The following is a 27,695-nucleotide window of genomic DNA, read 5'->3' as shown; positions in this document are numbered from 1 at the left end:
GCAAGATACTGTCACTGCCACCATGTGGCCAGTAATGACATTGTTCATATTTTCAGGTTGTGGGAAGATCTGTCACTAAATGCCCAGCCCAACTATCAAATGCTGTCAAAGGTCATGTATGACCTCCACTGTAATGGGCAAAACTTCAATGGGCTGATCTACCCGCTGGCAGATGTTCTACGATGGGATCTTACAATTAGCTTTTTCACATAGCATAAGTACACTTTGAGCAATGCACAAAAATGCTGCAGGAACTTAGTGGGCTAGGCAACATCAATGGAAGAAAATGTACAATTTTGGCTCCATATCCTTCATTAGAAGATTGACTATTTCTCTTCATAACCTGCTGAGTTCCTCCAGTCTTTTGTATTGCTCCAAATTACTAGCATCTACAGTAATTTCCATCGTTGTAAATGATCAGTTAATCTGGTCCATAAAGTATCCTCTGTCAAAGGAAATCCTGTGAACTAGAATAACTGGGTATTTAGGCAGAACATCAAAACAAACTTGGCCTACTTTCAGACATGAAAGCTGCAATATATGTGTCTATGTGAAGATAGTTAAACTGTAGCTTAACAGTGGAATATGTACCAAGTTGTTGAATTCAATCCCAATTGAGTGTATAGGGTTGCTGAGCTCTTTATATCCAGGGGCCTACAAAATTTCTTAACAATGGAACCATTTATGCAGTAATCAACAAATCGGCAAAATGCTTAACAGCCTAAGCTTGCATCAGGCAAGCCCCTGCTGGCCTGAATCAGAGACCAATTAACACTTGATAATGATACTGTACAGAAAAATGAACTTCGGATGACGTCTGGTGATCAGTTCATCACTGATCCCAACAAAATGTAGGCTCCAATACAGTACAACAGAAGCCAAACTATCTGTGACAATGCTTTAGGTTCAAATAAAATGTAAACCAGTGTGTGTTTAGGGGAAAGAAATCTGTTGTCCTGACACTGATAAATAATTTTGGTTATGACAATAATCCTATCATTTCCATAGCTAGCTTGATACCTGAATTTAAACTCCCAGCCATAGTGGTAGAATTTGAATTCAAGACTTCATTCTTTTAGATCAAGCAATGATCTATCGCTCCCAGATGAGCTCAGTACCTACGTACACTTTGGTAGGGAGAACCATGACACACCCACACGAGCCTTCATATCTCCAATGATCCTATAATTTTAGCCTCAGAGGCAGAGATACAGGCATGCTTCCAGAGGTTTAGTCCAGATGGTGTATCTGGCCAAGATCTGGGTGGAACCAACTGGACAGAGTATTTACAAACATATTCAATCTGTCATTTTTGCAGCCTGAGGTTCCTACAAACTTCAAAAAGGTATCTATTGTACTGATTCCCACGAAGACCATGATAATCTGCCTTAACGACTTCCTGGTAGTGCTTACATCAAATATAATGAAGTATTTCATGATGTTGGTTATGTTGTGAATCAACTCCTGCCTCAGAGAAGACCTGGATCCACTTAACTTTGCCTACTGCCACAACAGGTCACAGCAGATGTGATTTCATTGTTTCTGCACTTTGCTCTGAACCACCTGGAAAACAGGAACTCTTATGTCAGATTGCTGTTCATTGACTGCATCTGGGCATTGAACAGCATCATCCTATTCAAATTCATCAACAAACTTCAAGTCCCGGGCCTCTGTACCTTGCCCTGCAACTGGATACTTGACTTTCTCATAGGCAGACATCAGTCAATAAGGATTGGTAACATCTCCTTCTTGCTGACGATCAACACTGGTGCACCTCCCAGCTGCATATTCAGCCTTCTACCCTACTTCCTATACACACATGACTGTGGTTAAGTACAGCTCCAAAGTCATCTTCAAATTCAATGACAATACTGTTGCTGGATGCATCACAGTTGATAACGAGTCAGCTTACTGGATTGAGAGAACACCTGGTTGAGCGGTGCCAGAAGAACAGCCCCTTGTTCACTGTCAGCAGAACAAGACAGCTGATAGTTCACTTTCAGGAAGAAAGGCAAATGGGCACCTGTCCACAATGGGGGAACAGTGGTGGAGAGTCAGATGCTTCAAATTCCCGAGTATTAACATATTGGATGACCTGTCCAGGGCATAGCACATAAGATGTCGTCATAAGGAAAGTGTGCCAGCATCTTTATTTTCGAAGAAGATTAAGTTTACAAAGCACCTTGACAAAATAATCCTGTAGGAAGCATCCTCACAGGTTGCATTATGGTCGGTAACAGCAATTTCAATGAGCAGGAATGCAGGAAGGTACAATACTGGATTCTGTCCAATACATTACGGGCACATTCCTTCCCACCAGTGGTAGTATCTATAGGAGGCACTGCCTCAGAAATGCAACATCCATCTTCAAAGATCCCTAACATCTGGAGCCATGCTATCTTTTCATATCTACCATCAGGTATAGAAACCTAACTCCTACACCACCAGGTTCAAAGCAGCTTTTCCCTAACAATTCAGTTCCTGAATTAACCAGCAAAACCCTAATCACTACAGTTTAGCAACAAAATTATCACTTCGCTCACCTTGCATTAAAATGGGTAATATTTTATCTGTGTTCTTTCTTGTAAGAATTGTGTATAGCAAGTGTCTTTTTTACTTTACAGTAGTGTCACTGATGCTATGTGCTCATGATGCTGCTGCAAATATTCACTCGGGCCTATGACAAACAACTTTGATGTACACATTCAGTTAGGTGACAGGAAAGCTTATTTAGACTATTAAACAAAAGCATGTAAAAATCATCATTTTTATTTTTGCTGCATATATATTTCTCAATAAAATTAGAATCCAGCATATCAACTGAAGGAGCAAATTGAAAGTGCCATTCTGTTCCTGATTATTGCCAATAGGTTGAATTTGTCAATATGGTTGCTTGGGGAGTGAGGAAGGAGGGTGGTGGACATAGAAAGGAACAGTTTGAAGCAACCTGTTAAGTTAACCACATACTGTTAAAAATAGTAAGATATTTATTTGACAGAAAAGAATGCTTATAGCCCAAACAGAACTAGCGATGAAAAAAGACAGTATTTTAAATTAAGGAAACCGCATCTACTCTAATGATAACTTAAAGCATTTGTAGATAAGTCATAGTTACTGGGAAGGTGCCAGGTTTGATCAACAGAGTGTTCTATTAACAGGTTTCTTTCAGAATGATGAGAAGGTACGAGATGTTTCAACACAAAATGGTTTGGGAACAGGTACCGCCTTTGGTACAGGACTGTCAATTCCTAATCAACCCATATTAAATACATACATTTCTTCCCAACAGTAATAAAACGACCACTTGGATGAGTCACTCACAAACATTGCAAGTTTTAAAAAATCTGGAAAAAAAGTCACACACACAAACTGCTGGAGGAACTCAGCAGGCCAGGCAGCATTTATGGAAAAGAGTGTAGTCGACGTTTTGAACCAAGACACTTCATCAGAACTTGAGAAGAAAAGATGAGGAGTCATAGTTAGAAGGTGGGAGGAAGGGAGGAATTAAACACAAGGTGCGGTGGTGGTGGGGGGTTGGAAAAGGCCAAGTAAAGAGCTGGAAAATTGATTGGTGAAAGAGATACAGGGCTGGAGAAGGGGGAATCTGATAGGAGAGGAAAGAAAAAGGCAGAGGGAGGTGATGGGCAGGTAAGGAGATAAAAGTGAGAGAAGGAAAAGGGAATGGAGAATAGTGAGGGGGGTTGTGGCATTACCAGAGGTTTGAGAAAATGATGTTCATGCCATCAGGTTGGAGGCTACCCAGACAGAATATAAGATGTTGCTCCTCCACCCTGAGTGTGGCCTCATCGTGACAGTGGAGGAAGCCATGGACTGACATGTTGGAATGGGAATGGGAAGCAGAATTAAAATGGGTGGCCACTGGGAGACCCTGCTTTTCCTGGTGGATGGAGCAGCAAAGCCATCTTCCCAGCTCTTTACTTCACCCCTCCCAGTTTCACCTATCACCTTGTTTCTTTCTCCCCTCCCATCTTCTAACTCTGATTCCTCATGCTTTTTCCCCCCTCCAGTCCTGATGAAGGATTTTGGCTTGAAACATTGACTGTACTCTTTTCCATAGATGCTGCCAGGCTTGCTGAGTTCCTCCAGTATTTTGTGTGTATTGCTTGGATTTCCAGTATCTGCAGATTTTCTCTTGGAATAAAGGTATATTAGAATATATTTCCTATAATCCTATAAACTTGACCTTTTGTAAACAGGGCTATAAGATATTTAAATCCATTGGCTGGAATAGGTTTACATTACACTAACTTGTAGTTACAATACTCATTTGAAGAAATATCAGATTACCATGTTAAAACATTACAGGTTTTAAATGCATCTTTGTTAATTCACCTCAATGTTCATTTACTAGATCTCAAATTGCACCGCAGCCTTGCTTTCTCTAAATGGTAGCTACTAGTGAGATGAAATTCAGCACCAGAATGATGGGAACCTCACCCATTCATGTGAGACCGCCTGACTTCAGTATACTCTACTATTCTTGCATTGTTGCTGAGTGGAAATCTTGAACAACGTCAGCACAAGTATTTCAAGATCATAGGTGAGCAGGCAACGGGAAATAAATTCAGATTCTGGAGCCGTGAAGTAACCAAGAGCAAGTATCAGTGAAAGGTCTGCTGTTTTGCTGCACAATACTACATCAATTCAAATTTTAATTTACTCTTGATTTAAAAGCTATTTTCAAAATAAACTTACCAATCTGTGAATTCAGTACATGATAAACCTTTGGTAGAGGAGCTCCAAATATCATTCCTCGCAGTTTATCCATTTGTGGTGCCTTGTTTTGAAGGCCACCAAATTTTCCATTGCTTCGTATTCTATCTCCATCTCTCGTCAGCAACGTAGGGCAGTGGCTGATTTTCACAACCTAAGTTTATAACAGAATGCTTCAAATTTCTGAGTAATAACAATTAAAAATAGAACACTGTTAAATGCAAATTTGCATTATTCATGCCAGTTAACATGGTTCAAGCAAAATAATATGTATTTCAGATCTATGGAAACATTGTTAAAGACAATAAGCTATGTGTCAGTGGTTGCAAAGGCAAAGTTTTATGCATTAAAAAAAAGAACACCTTGAATCTACCTCTTTTCGATACTGATTCGCAGCATTTAAGTTATCCAAGATAATTGTATCTCCAAGAAGCATCCCAAATACTGAAAAACAAATTTTCATTTTAATAGAATGCTTTTTTCAAACAATTAAATATTGCAAATCCTAATCTCACTGGTTTACACCCTATAAACCAATGTGTAATAATTAATGGTAACACTGTGTTTCCCCATAGGATGATCATAAAATTTTAAGAATAGCACTAATGGCTGGCAGAGTGCTATTCACAAAATTATTTGCAATTTCAATGTTATAATTGCACACACAAGAAAAACACATTGCAGCATTTTAGAAGAAAATAAATCAAGTGCTTCACAGTACTTTCTGGAGGCTAAACATATGGCATGGATAATGGCAACCCTTCATCCAAAACATTAAGCTCCTACTGTCTCGAAAGGTTGCATTAACTCAAGACTTGGGAGTGAAGAAGCCATTCTTGCTCAGACTCAATTTCCTTCAACCACTAGTTTCTTCATTTCAGCCACTTTTCACACTACATCTAAAACTCTGCTACATCTTCAACGCTTGGCTCAAGCTGAATGAGTTGAGGTTATATCACTCAGTCTTGACCAACACGTGGAAAAATTGGAGGGCATTCCTCTTTCCAGCTAATTTCGCATCCAAGCCAAGAAACTTACTTTTACTATGCAAACTTGCAAAAGAATGTCACAAAAATACCTATAATTATTAGTGCTAGAGCAAGGAAATTTCAAACACATGCATGGCAGAATTACTTAAGTCACTTTTGTACAGAATTGGTTTAAAAGTACCAATCACAAAAGCAATCATACCTTAAAGCTAAAGTAAACATCTTTCAAGTATTAGACTATAAGACATAGGACGAGAAATATGCCATTCAGCCCAATGAGTCTGCTCCACTATTTCATCATGGCTGATTAATTACCCCACTCAACCCCATTCTTTTCCCTTCTCTTCATGACCTCTGATGCCTTTACTAATCAAGAACCTATCAACTGCCACTTTAAATATCCAATATCTGGGCCTCCACAACCATCTGTGGGAATGATTTCCACAGAGTCACCACTCTCTGGCTGAAGAAATTCCTCATCTCTGTTCTAAGAAGGAATGTCCTTCTAATCTGAGAAGGATGCTATTCACATTTTTCAGCAAGTATTCAAATAGATTCTTTTAATCTGCTAACACAGCCATACATGCATTGAGGACATAAAAGGCTAACTCTATTGAAGAGTATCAACTATACAGGAATAAGCTGTAATTAATAAAAAACATTTATTAAAGCAACTACCTTCCAGAAAAATCAAACCCAGATGGTTATAACCAATGATTAATGCTAAATATAAAATTACGATTACTTGTAGGTTAAAACAAAATTAGGCCAAATATACTTTACCCATTCGACATTGTTCAACATTTTCTGTGAAAATTAGTAGGTCACGCGCAAATATTGGGTTTCCTTCAGGTTTGAAATGGCATTTTCCATTTCGCATGTGAGGTAATGGTCTACAATTGAGAAAAAAGCAAATCTGAGCACTTACATAAAGAAATTTATACAGCATTTAGCAGCAATTTACAAAATCATGTAATTTATTAATCCATTTTACATTTTGTATTTCTTCCCTCAATACAGGAGCTAATATTTGCTTAATTTACCAAGTGCATTTTGAAATGACATCTTGAACTCTTAATACCTCCCCAAAGTATGACCAATGGAATATAACCATCAATCACAAGAAAAATTGCAGTTGTGATACATATATTCAGTATAATCATAGTCTGTGTTTTTAAAAAGTAATGCATCTCAAATTTAGCAAACAACTAAATGAGAATTGAAACTTTTGTACTAAGCTTCACACATTTTTAGACTGCGCTGTTTCCAGATGTAATAAATTCTAAGACAGTTAGGCCCAATACAAGTATTTGACTGAATTATTATGTCATATGCCAGTAATATGTCATGTAAAAGTAAAACTTTAAAATCTATTCCTTACTTCAATTGTAAATTTTTCTCTTAAGTTTTCTTCTTTAATTAATTGCGAGTAGTCAAGGGATTTTTCAGGTTTTTGCTTCTTTAGTTTTTTTAAGTTTAGTTTTTTTAAGTCTAGAAATAGTCAAGTCAAGTTTATTGTCATTATAACCATAAGCTGCTGGTACAGTACACAGTAAAAACGAAACAATGTTCCTCCAGGACCCTGGAGCTACATGAAACAACACAAAACTACATTAGACTATGTGAGACAGCACAAGGCTACACTAGACTACATAAAATAACATTAAAAAACTGCACTAGACTATAGACCTGCACAGGACTACATAACGTGCACAAAACAGTGCAGGACAGTAGAATAATTAATAAATAAGACAATAGGCACAGTAGAGAACAATAGAATCTATTGAAGATGATAGCAATCATGTAGAAATGAAGTTTAACTCTCTAAAGGAAGGCTTGATAGAATCAGCAAAGTCAGTGATTCCTAAACAAGAAAAAAGCACAAACAATAAATGGATGACAGATGAAATCAAAAATCTAATGGAAGAAAAGAGACAGAAGAAAGCAAATCCTATAGAATATAAATCCTTAGATAAAAAAGTTAAAAGCTTATGTCAAAAAGCCAAAGAAGAATGCTAAAACCAGGAATGTGAGCAACTAGAAAGAATCCCTATTACTGATCCAAAAAAGGTTACACCAACAAATCAAAAATATCACTGGTAAAAAGCTCCTCTGTTCTTCAGGTAAACAACAGGAATTCTGCAGATGCTGGAAATTCAAGCAACACACATCAAAGTTGCTGGTGAACGCAGCAGGCCAGGCAGCATCTCTAGGAAGAGGTACAGTCGACGTTTCAGGCCGAGACCCTTCGTCAGGACTAACTGGAGGAACAGTGAGTCAGGGATTTGAAAGTTGGAGGGGGAGGGGGAGATCCAAAATGATAGGAGAAGACAGGAGGGGGAGGGATGGAGTCAAGAGCTGGACAGGTGATAGGCAAAAGGGATACGAGAGGATCATGGGACAGGAGGTCCGGGAAAAAAGACAAGGGGGGGGAACCAAGAGGATGGGCAAGGCGTATATTCAGAGGGATAGAGGGAGAAAAAGGAGAGTGGGAGAAAGAATGTGTGTATAAAAATAAATAACAGATGGGGTATGAGGGGGAGGTGGGGCATTAGCGGAAGCTAGAGAAGTCGATGTTCATGCCATCAGGTTGGAGGCTACCCAGACGGAATATAAGGTGTTGTGAAAGCAAAGGACGGTACCATTATCATGGAAAAAGATGAGATTATGAACCGATGGACTGAGTATATTCAGGAATTTTTCGAAGACGATCGAAGGTGAAAAACCAGAAATTAAGAGCACTGAAGGTCCAAGTATTTTAAAATCTGAAGTTCATAATGCAATAAATGAAGAAAGGAAAGGTAGCAGGTCCTGATGAATTAGTAATAGAACAAGTTATCACCCTTGAAGATTATGGAATTGGAAAAACTTACTGAATTAATCAATGACATTTATGAGACTGGAATAATACTAGAAGAGATGAAAAAAATCAGTATTTATCATTCTTCCTAAGAAACCTGAAGCAATAGAATGTGAATTACATAGGACCATAAGTTTAATGAGTCATATCACTAAGATACTTCTAAGAATTTTGATGACAAGAGCTAAAAGTAAGATACAAGCTGAAACAGGTAAAGAACAATGTGGTTTTGTGAAAGATAAAGGTACAAGAAATGCGATATTGACGTTAAGGATACTATCAGAACAAGTTATTCAAGTGCAAAAAGATTTGTTTATTTGTTTTATCCACTACACAAAAGCATTTGATAAAGTGAAACACAATAAGTTATTCAAAATATTACAGGAAACTCTAGATCTAGATTCGAAAGACCTCCGCCTAATCAGAAATCTGTACTGGGAACAAACTGCCACTGTAAGAATAGATGGAGAAGTGAGTCAGTTTACGAAAATCAAGAAAGGCATTAGACAAGGATGTGTTTTCTTCCCTGATTTGTTTAATGTGTACAGTGAAACACTATTACAAAAAAATAAGAGACATCTTGGGTATCAAAGTTGGCGGTGAAAACATCAATAACTTTAGATAAGCGGATGACACTGTGTTAATTTGCAAGTACAGAGGAAGAACTACAAAACTTAATTGATATAGTTGTTGAAGAAAGTGCAAAAATGGGCCTATCTATCAATTGCAAAAAGACAGAATATATGGTGATATCCAAAAAGAAGGAGAATCCTATCTGCAGGCTGAGAATAAACAGGGAAGACATAAAACAAGTACAGACCTTTTGCTACTTAGGAAGCTGGGTGACATCAGATGGCAGGTGCGACATGGACATCAAAAGAAGAATAGGGATGGCAAAAGACACCTTTATGAGAATGAACAGTATATTGACCAACACTAAACTAGGCATGACAACCCATCTCAGAGCACTGAAATGTTACATTTATCCAGTTATGTTATATGGCTCAGAATGTTGGACAATATCTAGTAACATGAGGAAACGAATTGAAGCAGCAGAGATGTGGTTTTTGAGGAGGATGCAAAGAATATCATGGATGAAACGACTATCTAACGAGGATGTCATGAACAGAGCAAGCACAAAAAGAGAAATAATGTGTGAGATCATGAAAAGGCAACATGACTTCATTGGACATGTGATTAGGAAAGAGGAGTTAGAATGCACTGTAATTATGGGAAAGATTGAAGGGAAGAAAGGAGGCAAAGACAAATGATGATGGGGACAGCAGCCAGAGAACTGGAAATGAATACCAATGAATTGATCCACTTGACCCAAAACAGGAGTGTGTGGGCCATGGCAGTCAAAGCTCAAATTGGGCATGGCACCTGATGATGATGATGATGATGATGATGATGATGATGATAGTATTACAATAACAGTGGGTAATGAACTAGCATTTAATTCTGAATTTTAAGTTAAATGCAAAATTTAACCTAATTAATTCTGACAGCTGCTTCAACCCAAGTCTAAAATTCATTACTCACCAAACTGTTTTAAAATTATAATCTGGTACATATTTTGCTTGTTGACATTTTACTGCATTTTCTAATGTCCCTTCACAAAGCTAGTTCAAATGGTTGAAATTTCAGTTAACAGTTTATACCTATTACTATCTGGAAGGTTTTTTCTATATATAGAATCAAGTGGAAGTACTTGTTGACGACCCTGAGTTTCATCAAAGATACGTCGTGCTGCATCTGTGGTTAAAGTAACCACACAGTCCATGTCACTAGCCATATGCCATGAGATAACCTTGGCTACCTCATCATCCTCTATCATTGCCAAATGTGCAATCTGTAATAAAAACAAAAAAACTTTTGGTTAAGGAATTTAACATGAAGTGACATAAGCCATTAAAAAATAACAATTGTGAAAAATGAAGGAAAAAGTTGTATTTTATTGGCAAGGTGGGAGCATGCACACAAATACAAGGAGGATCAGAATAGTTAAGCACACCGTTTTGGCAAGCTCTAGCCTCTAAGAAATACTAATTAAATAATAGCCTCAATTCCCTTGTCAAATGGAACAAGTTCAATGCCTTTCTAGTAAAATAGCTACCAATATACAAAGCTAGTTTACTTTTAGGTACATTAGACAGCATTAATTTGTAGCAAAGGAGGAAGAAAAAAGTAAATAGAAAGGGAGTGGCAGATGCCAAAGGAGGAATACAAATAAGCACAAATTAAAAGCATCAGCATTTCATCAATAATATTGGTATTCATTGGCTTGTACTAAATACAGTCAGAATGTTTTTTTTCCCTCAACCGGATTGTGCAACTTCTATAATGCAGGGTTTATAAACTAATTATTAAGTAATTATAGTGATCATACCTTTCCTAAAATGTCACTGCTGTTCCTAGTATAATTTGGCAGAGAACATGTTCTCCTGGGCAATTTCATTATCCTCTCTCTTTCAATTTTCATCTGCTTGATGACTACATCAATATCTTGAAGCTACATTGAAGAAAAACAATATTTTCAGCATGTGGTTTAGAATAGCGGGGTCAGGGAAGAATAGCATTTTAAAATGAAACACAATATACAATCTGCCATAAAGTCTACAACATGCACTGAATTCTGAAGTGCAATCTAAAAATGATAGCAATTGAAATGTACAGTTGCAAAAAAAAAAATTTGTGAACCCTTTGCAATTACCCTCTGCATGAATTACTCATAAAATTTGGTCTGATCTTCATCTGTCACAATAACAGAAAAACAAATCTGCCTAAAACTAATACCACACAAACAATGGTACTTTTCATGTCTTTATTGAACACATTGCTTTATCATTCAAAGTCCAGGCTGGAAAAAGTACATGAATTCTTGCATTTAATAATTGGTTGAACCTCCTTGAGCAGTAATAACTTCCACCAAATGTTACTTGGAGCAGCTGATCCAACCTGCACAACTGTGAAGGGGAATTTGAGACCATTCCTCCATTCAAAACTGTTTCAGTTCATTAATATTTTTGGCTAACCTTGCATGGACAGCTGCCTTCAGGTCATGCTACAGCATCTTGATTGGGTTCAGGTCTGGATTTTGATTTGGCTATTACAAAAATTTTCTTATTATACCATTCTGTAATTTATTTACTCTTGTGTTTTGGATCATTGTCTTGTTGCATTATCCAACTTCTATTAAGCTTCAGGTGACAGACTGCTACCCTGACATTCTCCTGTAGAATGTCCTGACACAATTTTGAATTCATTGTTTCCTCAACGATTGCAAGTGGTCCAGGCCACGATTCTGCTTCCACCATGCTTCACAGTTGGATGAAGTTTTAGCGTTGGTGTGCAGTGCCCTTTTTCCTTTAAGCATAGCAGTGTGCATTTCTGACAAAAAATTCAACTTTTATCTTATCTGTCCACAGAACATTGTTACAGTAACCTTGGCCTCTGTACCTCCCTCTGCAACTGGATCCTCGACTTCCAAACAGGAAGACCACAATCTGTGCGGACTTGTGATAATATCTCCTCCTCGTTGACGATCAACACTAGTGCAGCTCAGGGGTGTGTGCTTAGCCCACTGCTCTACTCTCTATATACACCATGACTGTGTGCCTAGGCATAGCTCAGGTACTATCTATAAATTTGCTGATAATACAACCATTGTTGGTAGAATCTCAGATGGAGACGAGAGGGCATACAGGAGCGAGATATGCCAACTAGTGGAGTGGTGTCTCAGCAACGACCTTCACTCAACATCAGAAAGATGAAAGAGCTGATAGTGGATTTCAGGAAGGGTAAGACGAAGGAACACACACCAATCCTCACAGAGGGATCAGAAGTGGAGAGAGTGAGCTATTTCAAGATCCTGGGTGTCAAGATCTTTGAGAACCTAACCTGGTCCCAACATATCGATGCAGTTATAAAGAAGGCAAGACTTCATTAAGAGTTTGAAGAGATTTGGTATGTCAACAAATACACTCAAAAGCTTCTACAGATGTACTGTGGAGAGCATTCTGACAGGCTGCATCACTGTCTGGTATGGGGGGGGGGGCGCGCAGGGAGCTACTGCACAGGACCTAAAGAAGCTGCGGAGGGTTGTAAATTTAGTTGGCTCCATCTTGGGCACTAGTCTACAAAATATCCAGGACATTTTCAAGGAGCGGTGTCCCAGAAAGGCAGTGTCTATTATTAAGGACACCTAGCACCCAGGGCATGCCCTTTTCTCACTGTTACCATCAGGTAGAAGGTACAGAAGCCTGAAGGCACACACTCAGTGATTCAGGAACAGCTTCTTCCCCTCTGCCATCTGATTCCTATATGGACATTTAACCTATGAACACTACCTCTCACTTTTAATATATATTATTTGTTTTTGCACAATTTTTAATCTATTCAATATATGTATAGTGTAATTGATTTACTTATTATTTTTTTTTTCTCTTCTTCTATATTATGTATTGCATTGAACTGCTAAGTTAACAAATTTCACGGCACATGCCGGTGATAATAAAACTGATTCTGCTTATGATTCTGACATTGTCTTAGAAGTGTTGTAGAACATCCAGGTGGTCTTTTGCAAATGTGAGATGTGCAGCAATATTTTTTTTGGAGAGCAGTGGTTTCCTCTGTGGTGTCCTTCCATGAACAACATTCTTGTTCAGTATTTTTCTTATAGTGAATGCATGAACAGAGACTTTAGCAAGTTCTAAAGATATCTGCAGGTCTTTTTCATCTCCTTCAGCATTGCATGTTGTGCTCTTGGTGTGATCTTTGCAGGACGCTCACTCCTAGGGAGAGTAGCAACAGTACTGAATTTCCTCCATCTGTAGACAATTTCTCTCACTGTGGACTGATGAACACTTGGGTCTAAAGAAATGCTTTTATAGCCTTCCCCAGGCTCATGCATCTCTACAATTCTTCTAAGGTCCTCTGAAAGTTGTTCTGATCGAGGCATGGTGCACTTAAACAGATCATTCTTGAGCTAGCTCTGTTAATAACCTAACTTTGCATATCTTTTTTTATAAGGCAGGGCACCTCTATGACCCACACCACCAATCTCATTTCATTGAATAGAACACCTGACTACAAATAGCTTCTGTAGAAGGCATTACCCCAGAGGTTCACATACTTTTTTGAACCTAAACTGTGATTCTTTAAATTGTGTACTCAGTTTTGACAAGACGTACAATTGTTTGTGTGTTTTCTTAGTTTAGGCAGATTGTGTTCATCGATTATTGTGACTTGAAGAAGATCAGACATTTTATGAGTAACTGTTGCAGAAAGCCAGGTAATTGCAAAGTGTTAACAAACTTTTTCCTGCAACTGTATATAGGAAAGGATACTTTACAAGTTCTGAGGACCTTTACCCCACTTCAATATATATAACACATCGGCAAACAGTGCTACATACAATTATCATTAAATCAGTTTCTATAGTCAACCTAAATTTTAAACAGAACAAAAACCTGGATTAAAAAACAAGCTGGTAAATCAGAGAAAGCTAGTTAAAATGGTTAATATGGAACGCTGTACTGGATTAGAAGTTTGCCAATAGTCTCTGGCTGCTTTGTGTTTGCTGTCAACAATGAACCCTGTAAACTCCTTTATTGCTGGCCAAATCCATGGTAAGCTCCACATTCATCAGCATACACGGAGGTCCTATGACCACCATTTCACAGCTTGGAAATCCTTGATGTTTCCTGGCTGCGTTCCTTATAGGGATGGGGAGTGGCCTTGTCACAAATTATCCAATTCCAAATCCATTTTCCCACACCCCCCCCAAAAATGGGACAACAGAGATATCAGGGGTTCCATGTCAATAATCTGAAAGGCAATGGGGATGAAGGCCCGAAAAACAATACAAATATTAATAAAATAATTATGTTAGCGTTTGAACTACAGTTGTGTGTCAGTTAATAGACACCTAATAGCCACTTTGAGACACAGATGTGGAGCCCGCTGTGGTTTCTGCTGCTGTAGCCCATCCACTTCAAGGTTCGATCTGTTGTGTGATCAGAGATGCTCTTCTGCAAACCACTGTTGTAATACGTGGTATTCTGAGTTACTGTCACCTTCTCTGAACCATTCTCCTCTGACCTCTCTCATTAACAAGGCATTTTCCCACAGAACTGCCACTCACTAGATGTTCGTATTTTTTGCACCATTCTCTGTAAACTCTAGAGACTGTGCGTGAAAATCCCAGGAGATCAGCAGTTTCTGAGATACTCAAACCACCTCGCCTGGTGCCAACAATCATTCTACAGCCAAAGTCACTGCTTTTTTCGGCCACTCAGGCTGGCTACGTGTCGGTATCAGAGCCCTACTGAAGCTCAGAAGAGAACGGGAGAGAGTGAAAAGGTGCAGATTCAGGTAAGGACAATCTCTTTCGCCTGTGCAGGTTAGGTTGGCATTGGCGCCAGAGGCCTAAACTCAGCAGCAAATAAAAGGAGGGTAGGGTCACGGCGAGCAGTCATTTTCAGAGTGTGACAATGATAGAGTGGGAAGGCTTTGTCTACTTCCCACTTTGGCGAGAACACGCAGAGGCGCAGTTAAGAAGCTTTTCTTTTAGTGCAGAATAGTCAGAATGGAATGCTCATCCTGTCAGATGTAGGAATTCTGGATACCTGACAGCTTCCCTAATGGGTGCATCGGTGGGAAGTGCACCCAAATTCAGCTCCTGAATGACTGGGTCAAGGAGGATATACGCAAGACCATTCGAGAGGCTGATGACATTATAGATTAGACTTTTGAAGAGGTGCTTCCAGGTGAGGTGACAGTTCATCTGTGAATCTGTTGGGGTCATCTGCTGCGGCTTCCTGTATATCGGTGAGACTGCTTCGCCATCCATTAGAAAAAGCAGGATCCCCCGGCGGCCACCCATTTTAATTCCACTTCCCATTCCGACATGTCAGTCCACGGTCTCCTCTAATGCTGTGATGAGGCCACACCAAGGTTGGAGGAGCAGCACCTTATATTCCGTCTGGGTAGCCATCAATCTGATGGCAGGAACATCAATTTCTCAAACTTCTGGAATTGCCCCCCTTCCATGTTTTCACCATTCTCCATTCTCATTTCCCTCTCTCAACTGCCCACCACATTCTCTGTTGCTCCTCCACCTTCCCTTTCTTCCATGGCCTTCTGTCCTATCCTATCAGAATTCCCCCTTCTCTAGCCCTTTATCTCTTTCACCAATCAACTTCCCAGCTCCTTACTTCACCTCTCCCCCTCTCACGGTTTCACCTATCACCTACTAGCTTTTCATCTTTTTTCTCCAGTCCTGAAGAAGGGACTCAGCCTCAAACTTCGACTATACTCTTTTCCATAGATGCTGCCTGGCCTGCTGAGTTCCTCTAGCATTTTGTGTGTTTTGATTACAATATAAATTGAAGATTAGATTCCCTGTGAACTAAAAAGGGGAAAAGGAAAGTTTGATTAAGGTACTTCACAGTTTGGAATTTTGCCTGCAGCCTCTGACAATCCCAGATCTGAAGCAACTTTCTGTCTCAGTACTTGCACTGTTATTTACAGAAGTTATTCTCATATCATGCTGACTTTTACACTAGAAATACTTCATACATCACTTAAAAATACATACATAAACTTACAGTACTTATTTCTGCAGGATTGATCTTCTGTTTTCGAAGTTCATTTTTCAAATGAGATTCTTTTGCTGTAGCTTCTTGTGCCTGACCTTAATAAGACATCAGTTTTAGAACTTAATCAGTTGCTCTGTATTCAATCATTATCTTCCTAATTTTTCGTTAGTTTTCAGGGTCTGTCAATCACTCAGTGGTTTCTTTACCCAGCGAGGATATGGTTGCCATAAAGGAAATACAGTCATGGCTCAATTGTTTGCTTTCTGGGATGACAGGGCTACTGTCCAGAGAAAGATTAAGCTGCCTAGGTTTATATTCACTAGAATTTAGAAGAATGAGGAACCTATCTGAAACTTACAGTGGTGCTAGAAAGTTTGTGAACCCTGTATAATGTTCACTATTTCTGCATAAATATCACCTAAAATATTTTCAGATCTTCTCATAAGTTCTAAAACTAGATTAAAAAGAACCTAATTAAATAAACACATATTATACTTGTTCATTTATTTACTGAGAAAAATGATCCAAAATTACATGTACTTATTGGAAAAAATATGTCAGTCTCTAACGTAATGCTTTCTACAAAAGCTATTTGGAGTCAGGTGCTTCAATCAATGAGATGAGATTGGAGGTGTGGGTTGTAGAAGTGCCCTGCCCTTTAATAAAGACACACAAAGTCAGGTTACTAACAGAGCCTGCTCTTCTCAAGAAAGATCTGTTTATGTGCACCATACCTCGATCAAAACAACTTACAGAGGACCTTAGAGGACCTGTAGAGATACATGATGCTGGAAAAGGCTACAAAAGCATTTCTAAAGACCCAAATGTTCATCAGTCCACAGTACGAGAAATTGCCTGCAAAAGACCTGCAGAAGTCTCTAGAACTTGCTAACTCCCTGTTCATGTGTCCATTATAAGAAAATCTCTGAATAATAATGTTGTTCATGGAAGGACACTATGGAGGAAACATAAAAAGAAACATTGCTGCATGCTTCAAATTTGCAAAAGCTTGGATGCTCTACAACGCCTCTAGGACAATGTTCTGTGGACAGATGAGGCAATGCACATCACTATGTTTGGAGGAAAAAGGGCACTGCACCCCAAAACCAAAACCTCACCCAACTGTGAAGCATGGTGGAAGGAGCATTATGGTTTTCGGCTGCTTTACTGTCTCAGGGCCTGGACAGTTTGCAATCGTTGAGTGAAAAAATGAATTCAAAATTTTATCAAATAATTTTATAGCAGAATATCAGGGCAGCAGTCCGTCACCTGAAACTTATTAGAATTTGGATTATGCAACAAGACAGTGATCCGAAAGACAAGAGTAAATCAACAATAGAATGGTTTAAAAAGAAGAAAATTTGTGTTTTGGAATGGCCAAGACAAAGCCCTGACTTTAATTCTTTAGAAATATTGTGAAATGACCTGCAGCAAGTAGTTCATGCAAAGAAGCCCACCAACATCCTAGAGTTGAAGCAATTTTGTAAGGAGGAATGGCCTAAAATTCCTCCAAGCTGATGTGCAGGACTGGGACTGATCAACAGTTACCAGAAACGTTTGGTTGCAGTTATTGCTATACAAGGGAGTCACACCAGTTATGGAAAGCAAAGGTTCACATACTTTGTCCAACTGATACATGTAATATTGGATAATTTTTCTCAATAAATAAATGAAGTTGAACTTTTTGTGTTATTTATTTAATTGGGTCTTTGTTATCTCGTTTTAGGACTTAAGTGAAGATCTGATTACATTTTAAGTCATATTTATGCAAAAATAGAGAAAATTCTAGAGGGCTCACAAACCTTCTAGCACCACTGTACAAATACTTATGTAACTGAATATTTTTAAGATGGATAAGCCTCTAGAGTCTCGGTTAATTGTTGGGGTCCATGGCATAAAAAAGGTTGGGAACCCCTGCTCTAGACACAGGAGAGATCAACAGATACACAGACAGAGATTATGGTATTCAGATAGATGCTTAGCCAAGGCAATTTTAAACGGCAAAACAGGTATGTAGGGCTTAATGTACAGCTATGTTTCTATTTTCTGGTATTAATGACACTCAGTGTTTCATGTACAAACCCCATTTCCAGAAAAGTTGGGATATTTTCCAAAATGCAACAAAAACAAAAACCTGTGATATGTTAATTCACGTGAACCTTTATTTAACTGACAAAAGTACAAAGAAAAGATTTTCAGTAGTTTTACTGACCAACTTAATTGTATTTTGTAAATATACACAAATTTAGAATTTGATGGCTGCAACACACTCAACAAAAGTTGGGACAGAGTTAAAATAATATTGAAAAGTGCACAGAATATTCAAGCAACACCGGTTTGGAAGACTCCACATTAAGCAGGCTAATTGGTAGCAGGTGAGGTATCATGACTGGGTATAAAAGTAGCGTCCATCAAAAGCTCAGTCTTTGCAAGCAAGGATGGGTCGTGGCTCACCCCTTTGTGCCAAAATTCGTGAGAGGATTGTTAGTCAGTTCAAAAGGAACATTTCTCAACACAAGATTGTAGAGAATTTAGGTCTTTCAACATCTACAGTACATAATATTGTGAAAAGATTCAGAGAATTCAGAGATATCTCAGTGTGTAAAGGGCAAGGTCAGAAACCACTGTTGAATGCGTGTGATCTTCGAGTCCTCAGGCGGCACTGCCTAAGAAACCGTCATGCTACTGTGACAATTATAGCCACCTGGGCTCGGGAGTACTTCGGAAAACCATTGTCACTCAACACAGTCTGTTGCTGCATCCAGAAATGCAACTTGAAACTGTATTACGCAAGGAGGAAGCCATACATCAACTCTATGCAGAAACGCCGGCGAGTTCTCTTGGCCTGAGCTCATCTCAGATGGACCGAAAGACTGTGGAATTGTGTGCTGTGGTCAGATGAGTCCACATTTCAGCTAGTTTTCAGAAAAAATGGGCGTCGAGTTCCCCATGCCAAAGATGAAAATGACCATCCAGATTGTTATCAGCGGAAGGTGCAAAAGCCAGCATCTGTGATGGTATGGGGGTGCATCAGTGCCCACGGCATGGGTGAGTTGCATGTATGTGAAGGTACCATTGACTCTGAGGGGTATATTAGGATTTGAGAGAGACATATGTTGCCATCAAGGCGACGTCTCTTCCCGGGACGTTCATGCATATTTCAGCAGGACAATGCCAGACCACATTCTGCACGGGCTACAACAGCATGTCTTTGTAGACACAGAGTGCGTGTGCTTGACTGGCCTGCTGCCAGTCCAGATCTATCTCCTATTGAAAACGTATGGCGCATCATGAAGAGGAGAATCAGACAACGGAGACCACGGACTGTTGAGCAGCTGAAGTCTTATATCAAGCAAGAATGGACAAAATTTCCAATTGCAAATGTACTACAATTAGTATCCTCAGTTCCAAAACGATTAAAAAGTGTTATTAAAAGGAAAGGTGATGTAACACAATAGTAAACATGCCTCTGTCCCAACTTTTGTTGAGTGTGTTGCAGCTATCAAATTCTAAATTTGTGTATGTTTGCAAAATACAATTAAGTTGGTCAGTAAATCTATTAAAAATCTTTTCTTTGTACTTTTGTCAGTTAAATAAAGGTTCACGTGAATTAACAAATCACAGTTTTTTGTTTTTATTGCATTTTGGAAAATATCCCAACTTTTCTGGAAATGGGGTTTGTATTTAAGTAGATCCAGCAGTATCTGTAGAGAGAAAAACTGACTCAAACTACAGACTGATGACATTCGATCAATTCTGGAAATTTGGAATGGCTAACAGACTGAAACTGATGAATCCAGTTTCCTGGCTAAAAAACTACTCTTTAAATTTGCTTAAGTTGTTTTGTAACAATGACAGAACTATGTGAGTGGAATAGAGAATTAACATGATAGGCATCTGGAAGCACTGGGTCATGTTGGTGTTCTGAACAAAGGCTATCTACAAACTGGTTAGCAAACTGCATTTGGTTTACCCAATGTCAAGGGAACCACAAATGAGTACAGAACACAATACATTAGGTTACCAGGTAGCCACGTCTATCCAGCTGCATCAGAAATGGCCAGCTCTAGTTAAAGTAATCATACTGTAATATTGACTCAGTTTTTCAGTTTCCTCAAATATACTCACCTTTCCAGATGTATCAGATTTTCAGCAATTGTTATCTAGTATTGTGCATTTTTTTAAAAAACTGTCGTCATTCATCTCTCTTCACTTGAAGCTTCTCCTGACAGATCAGCAGTAACTAAGCTTTCATCATTCCTCTCCCAACTGGCACTAACAACACGTGTCATTCTATATCCTGTGATTTTCATTCTATCACATTCTCTTTTATCCTCCACCTTTTCTCTTCTCTGCAATATTAAGCATTCATGTTTTTTTTTTTAACATTTCCAACTCTTCATGAAAGATAATTGATCGAAAATATTAAACATTTATCTCTCAACAGTTGCAGCTTAGCCTGCTGAATATTTCTAGCACTTTGTTTTTAACCTCAGATTTCAAATACTTGTTCTATTTTTGCTTTCAGATTACATCGTCATTTTGGGGATTTTTCTGGATTGTGGTTCTTGGAAATAAAAAGTTTCAAACAGTTCAAATAGAGGCAAAAAGAAACCAAAATATACTTCGCTAAACAGCAACTCCTTTGCTTGCATCTTCAGAAACAGTTCTATTTCCATCTTTAATATCTCTATTTTTCCCTTTCAGGGTTCTTCTGAAGACCTGGAGTTACATGCTGACGATGGTTCTTTGCGGGAATGGGACCCGCTGTTGGGGTTTCATAACTGGCCGTTGTTCGGCCTAAGAGTTCGGCTCGCCTTTGGGAGGCCTAGGATCTCAGGGCTCTGGAGATGGGCGGATCAAAGATTGGTGAAACGGCAGGAGATTCGTGTGTTGTTGGGGGAATCGGAAGATCTGCAGCTGTGTGCCCAGAGACTCGAGATCTTTGGGCACAGAGCCCGAGAAAAGCGATGTAACGGACTTTTAAACCAGCGAGTTGTTTGTTATGTCTCCCCTCTTGCTGTAAAGTGGAGACGTCCCTCTCTCCCTTATGGGGGAGGGGGAGGGGGAGAGGGAGAGGGAGAGGGGGAGAGAGAGCCTGTTGTATGTCAAATGCCAGGTGAACAATGCAGTCTTTGGAGTACTGCAAGTCTGTGTCTTTATTGTTGCTTTGCTCACGCTTGAGTGCTCGGTGGCGGGTGCCAATGCTCTTTTTTGCTGGTGGGGGGGGAAGGGAGAATTGTTGCTTGCTGGTGCTTACGCGTAGGGGGAAGGGAAGCTGGGGGGACTTTTGGGTTCTAACATTTAACTGTCGTTCATTCTCTGGGGCATTTCTCTATTTTCGTGGATGGTTGCGAAGAAAAATCATTTCAGGATGAATATTGTATACATTTCTCTGACATTAAATGTACCTCTGAAACCTTTGCAGTACTATAATCAGTTAATATATTAAAAACAAGCATTTTTGGTTTTTCCATCAGTGTTGTTTGAAAGAGCCCTCAAGTTACTATTGAACTCCTAAGTACAAATTAACTTTGTGATACATATTTTCCAAATAATAAAGAAAGCAAATTCCTTCCTCCACAAATGTTTTTCGTAATTCACAAAAATGCAAGTACTCTTAATGTGACTTACATTTCATTTCACTAATTAATTGGTTTGTGGTATCAAACAAACTTCGGTATGCAACAATGGATTGGGTGAGTTGGTCCTTCTCCTTGGTTAAGGATGTCATCTGCTGCTGTTTCTTAAAATCTGTGAACAAAAGGATCATCCTCATCAGCCATTACTATATTCACTTTTGAGCAAAAAGATTTCTCAATTCTGCAACAACCATTTTAAAGTATTGCTTCTGTAAACTACATTGAATGCAGGTAGTGCAAAACTTAAACAATACAATTATTTATTCTGATTCTACATAGAACATAGAATAGTGCAGCACAGTACAGGCCCTTTGGCCCACAATGTTGTGCCAACCCTCAAACCCTGCCTCCCATATAAGCCCCCGCCTTAGATTCCTCCATATACCTGTCTAGTAGTCCCTTAAACTTCACGAGCGTATCTGCCTCCACCACTGACTCAGGCAGTGCATTCCACACACCAACCACTCTCTGAGTAAAAAACCTTCCTCTAATATCCCCCTTGAACTTCCCACCCCTTACCTTAAAGCCATGTCCTCTTGTATTGAGCAGTGGTGTCCTGGGGAAGAGGCGCTGGCTATCCACTCTATCTATTCCTCTTATTATCTTGTACACCTCTATCATGTCTCCTCTCATCCTCCTCCTCTCCAAAGAGTAAAGCCCTAGCTCCCTTAATCTCTGATCATAATGCATACTCTCTAAACCAGGCAGCATCCTGGTAAATCTCCTCTGTACCCTTTCCAATGCTTCCACATCCTTCCTATAGTGAGGTGACCAGAACTGGACACACTACTCCAAGTGTGGCCTAACTAGAGTTTTATAGAGCTGCATCATTACATCGCGACTCTTAAACTCTATCCCTCGACTTACAAAAGCTAACACCCCATAAGCTTTCTTAACTACCCTATCCACCTGTGAGGCAACTTTCAGGGATCTGTGGACATGTTCCCCCAGATCCCTCTGCTCCTCCACACTACCAAGTATCCTGCCATTTACTTTTTATTAGTTAGCCAAACCCTCATACATGGCAATATATGTATACAACCTGTTTATTTAGCCTAGTTAGGGATTAGAAAATTATATATTAAAAATTACATATGTTGAAGACAGTTGCAAAGAGTCTACGATGGTGATCTGGCACATCTTCAATTTTGTAGCTACCATGCTATGCACAACATCCTCTCCATCCCATCAGACCACCTGCTCTTCCCCCTCCATCCTTTCGAATCCTAGCCTCACCCAGCAAAGCAAACCACACCGAACCTACTGTTCAACTTTTTCTTCACTGTACTTACTGCCTCATACTCCCTCTTTCTAATAAATCATCTGCTTGACACACTTCATCCCTCTCCCCACTTAATTAAGTGCCTAGTCTCCCTCTCCTCAATGCAATGCTCATCATCTTCCTGGATAATTTGGCTCCCTCATCACCAATAATGCTATTTCTGATAAATTTGCTTCATTCTCTGCAGTGGCACAGAGGTTCATGGAGGGAAGGCCAAATTTCACCCCCTCCCCCACGCACACACGTCATAATGTGGGCATCCTCATCTCAAATGTATCACTTCCTTTATGCTGGTTTAGTGCAGACAACCTTGAACTCTGCCATTCAGATTCATCACATGTACATTGAAACATACAGTGAAAGGTGTCATTTGTGTTAACAGCCAACACAACTTAAGGATGTGCTGGGAGCAGATCGTTAAGTGTCACCACACATTCTGGTGCCAACACAGCATACCCAGAATGTTCAGAACAACACAAACAACAACAACAAGGCTCTTTTCTCCTTCCTTCCCACCCACCCACCCACACATACAGGCCTCCAACCCCAGGACAGGCCGCCCAAGTCCTTGGCCCCAGACTCTCAGACTTGCAGACACTGGGCATGGACTTGCAGTCACAAACTTTGGGCATCTGACTTCTGAACACACCGACCCAGGGAATCGACTATTGGGCTTTGCCGACTTAGGTCTTTGACCTTCAGACCTCAACCTTTGGTTTCGACTCTAGTACTTTCCAATCACTATGAATTCTGGATCTCAAATTCCAGACTTCCACTGACCCCTGACCCCAGGACTCACCAACATTAAGTTTCCTGTTGTGGGTCGTCCAAAACTAGAGGGCTTAGTCTCAAAATTGAGGGGCGACCCTTTAGAACAGAGGTAAGGATGAGTTTTTTTTAAAGCCAGAGAGTAGTGAATATGTGGCATGCTCTGCCCCAGACAGCTGTGGGGGCCAAGACTGTGGGTATATTTAAAATGAAAATTGATAGTTTCCTGATTGGTCAGGGCATTGAAGGTTATGGCAAGGAAGGTCTGGGATCTGGGATCAACCACCATGGAATGGCACAGCAGACTTGATGGTCTGAATGGCCTAATCCTGCTTCGATGTCTTATGGAAGTCTGATCTCTTGATTCGCCGACCTAGGCGGTGGTGGTGGGTGGGGGGCACCAGCCCTTTCCACGGGCCCCACCAACTTCCATCATTGACCACGAGGATCACTGGGCTATGCCTCAGTGCCTGCCAATGCAACATTTGTCTACAGGGATCAATGGCCTTCTACTGAGGAGTGCTCCGACATGGACTCCAGCTCCTGCCGACTCTGCATTAACTGTTCCTCACTTTAACTCCCCTCATCACAGTTCCTAAACCTTAACCTGTTTCCAACACCTACTCTGGCCCCAAAACGAAGCTGAAACCAACCAAGTTTAAATCACAACCTCGACGACATAGCAGTTTGTGTCATCTTGAGTGGAAGTCAATCCATGGCTAAAATTTATGCATGGTATAATTTGTTATTTAATTAAATTCCTGAGTCATCTTCAAATATGGTCAGGTAATAGGGCTCTGGGACACTTAACCTTCTATGATATATACACTATTTTCAAAATAAACTGAAAGCAAATTCCTTCCTCTGCATATTTACTCTAATTCACAATTTTGCAAGTACTCTTAAACACAAATTATAATAGGTAGACCATTGAGCTGCTTACCATTGTAAAACATAAAAGGTAATATGTAAGGAGGTAAAGGATTCTTCATGTTCATTTTTTTAACGGTTAGTTCAAAGACCAGCAAGTATTCAGTGCTATCCCTGCCAGGACTATTTTCTGCTAGCATCACATTCTGTAACAACAAAAGTGTAAGTTTCAAAGAGTGGCGAATAACTTATGTTAACAAAATTATAATACAAGATTTGGCCAACAATTTCTTAGTAGGACAAAATTAAAATGAACTTGATTTAACCCAGGTTGAGATTCATTTCAATTATAAAAAGGCTGTTCAATTTTTGTGCAAAACTAGACTGATCAAACTCAAAACTGATGTTGGATTTATGAAAAAAAAACATTTCATGTGGCTCTTTCTGACTCACTTTCAAGTTGACTGCTTTACAGATCTATTTGTCCCTTTTCTGAAGTTTCAAACAAAAATTTGGCTTATTTACAAAACTTTGGAAACTGGCATAATAAAATGCAGATACACATTAGTGAAAAAATATACGCAGCATAACCCAACGTGCAACCTCTGCTTTACCATCACATCTATATTGAATCACAGAGCTCAGAAACAGCCTCTTTGGCTCAACCTTGTTACCGACGAGCTAGTTCAAGTTTGTCCAACATTCCATTAAACCTTTTATATCCATATATCAATCCAAATGCCTTTTGAATGTTGGAATTCTGTCTGCCTCTATTACTTCCCTCAAGCAGCACATTCTGCAAGTGAGGTGCCAACAGCTAATGTTGTTCCGTTCATTGTATAAAAAAAAGCTCTGAGCCAGGAAATTATAGGCCGGTGAACCTGGCATCAGTAGTAAGTTATTAGAAAGCATTCCAAAGAACTTGATATATGAGTATTTGGATAGGCAAGGATGGCTTTGTGCATGGTAAACAACCTTAAAGAGTTTTTCGAGGAAGTTACCAGAAAAGTTGATGAAGGGAAGGCAATGGATATTGTTTACATGGACTTTTGCAAGGCTTTTGAGAAGCTTGGTTTAGAAGCTTACAATGCTTGCCATTCAGGATAAGGTAGTAAACTGGATTAGATATTGCCTTTGTGGGAGAAGCCAGAGAGTGATAATGGATGGTTGCCTCTCCAGGAGGCCTGTGACTAGAGGTGCCGCAGGGATCAGTGCTGGGACTTTTTGTTATCTATATCAACAATCTGGATGATTATGTGGTAAACATGAATGAACAAATCTGTGGATGATACCAAGATTGGGGGCATAGTTGAAAGCAAGGAAGGGTGTCAAAGCTTGCAACAGGATTTGCAGCAGTTGGAATAATCGCAGATGGAATGTAATGCAGATAAGTGTGAGGTGTTGCGCTTTAGGAGGACAAACAGGGTAGGATTTATAACATGAGAGGTAGGGCACTGAGGAGTACAGTAGAACAGAGGGATCTGGGACTACAGATCCATAATTTCTTGAAAGTGGCATCACAGGTAGATAGGGTTGTAAAGAGAGATTTCCGTACATTGGTATATAAATCGAAGTACTGAGTACAGGAGTTGGGATGTTATGTTAAAGTTGTTTATAAGGCATTGTTGGGGCCTAATTTCAAGTATTGTGTACAATTCCGGTTTCCTGCCTACAGAAAAAATGTCAATAAGACTGAAAGAGTGCAGAAACAAATTACAAGGATGGTGCTGGGACTTGAGACCTGAGATATAGGGGAAGTTTGAATAGGTTAGGACTTTATTCTAGTGTAGGAGAATGAGGGGGGGGGGGGGATTTGATAGAGGTATACAAAATTAAGGGTTATAGATAGGGTAAATACAAACAGCTGTTCTCCATGAGGTTGGATGAGACTAGAACCAGAGGTCCTAGGTTATGGGTGAAGGGCGAAATGTTTAGGAGGAACATGACAGCAAGCGTCTTCACTCAGGGGGTAGTGAAACGTGGAATGAGTTGCCACTGGAAGTGGCAGGTGCAGGTTTGATTTCAAAATTTAAGAGAAATTTGGATAGGTAAATAGATGAGAGGGTGTGGAGGGCTGTACAGGTCAATGGGACTAGGTAGAATAATAGTTCAGCACAGACTAATTAGATCAAAGGGCCTATTTCTGGGCCTATTCTAGTTTCATACTTCTCCATCCTTGGGAAAAAGACTGTGACTATCCACCCATCTATGCCCCTCTTACTTTATATTCTCTTCTAAGGTTATCCCTCAACCTCCTATGCTCCAAAAATGGAACACAGATAAAATAATTCAACTATATATAAAGAGTACACAGAATTTTTATCATACACAAAATATGCAAGCAGCAGCATACGCCAGCTCACACCTCAACCCCGTCCTTCCACTCAGTGTGATTATGATTGGTCTGCCTCGGTCCCTTTTCTAGTTGCCTATCTAGTCATGGTTCCTTAAGAATCTCATGTTACAAGATTATGCTTCTACATTCTACATTAAAAAAAAATACAGTAAGAACCAAAGAACCCAAACTGTACTCTATGTGTGACCTTGCCAATATGATGTATAATTATAACAATACTTGCCCATTTCTAAACTCCAATCCCTTTCCAATAAAGGCTAATAACATAAGCCATTTTCTTCCTAACCCTTTGTGATTCATGCACAAGAACACCAAGATTCCACTGCAATCCACACATTTGCAACCCCTCTCCGTCTAGCTAAAAGTCTGCCTTTTGATTTATCTTACTGAAGGTATGAATCTCACAATTCTCCACTTTAAAAGGTTTTGTTTATTCGCTCAAGAGTTTACGAATTTGCTCCATGATTAAATGAGTTTTTTCCTAGTCCTTCAGTTTCCTCCTGCATATCAGAGATATGCTGGTGGATTAATTACTGCTGTGGTAGGAGACGCAGGAGAATTAATATATCTGAGAAAGGGTGGGTTAAAGGAAA

At 39.6% G+C, this 27,695-nt stretch overlaps 1 protein-coding gene across 5 annotated transcripts in view; it reads right to left on the bottom strand.

Annotated features, from left to right (window-relative positions):
- Positions 1-27,695, bottom strand: part of smchd1 (structural maintenance of chromosomes flexible hinge domain containing 1) — a 169,004-nt gene that overhangs the window by 11,087 nt on the left and 130,222 nt on the right. For 4 of the 5 annotated variants that reach the window (XM_072255886.1, XM_072255895.1, XM_072255904.1 and 1 more), the window contains 8 exons: positions 24,820-24,952; positions 21,819-21,938; positions 16,194-16,279; positions 10,973-11,095; positions 10,245-10,435; positions 6,507-6,616; positions 5,108-5,178; positions 4,717-4,888 (listed from right to left, as the gene is read on the bottom strand). In XM_072255886.1, coding sequence (XP_072111987.1) covers positions 4,717-4,888; positions 5,108-5,178; positions 6,507-6,616; positions 10,245-10,435; positions 10,973-11,095; positions 16,194-16,279; positions 21,819-21,938; positions 24,820-24,952 — 1,006 coding nt within the window. Of the gene's footprint in view, positions 1-4,716; positions 4,889-5,096; positions 5,179-6,506; positions 6,617-10,244; positions 10,436-10,972; positions 11,096-16,193; positions 16,280-21,818; positions 21,939-24,819; positions 24,953-27,695 lie in introns of those variants that run through there. The other variant, XM_072255913.1, reaches the window with a different exon arrangement.

The sequence above is a fragment of the Mobula birostris genome, chromosome 1 (assembly GCF_030028105.1).
Source record: "Mobula birostris isolate sMobBir1 chromosome 1, sMobBir1.hap1, whole genome shotgun sequence".
NCBI lineage: Eukaryota > Metazoa > Chordata > Chondrichthyes > Myliobatiformes > Myliobatidae > Mobula > Mobula birostris.
This window is presented reverse-complemented; position numbering and strand designations above follow the sequence as displayed.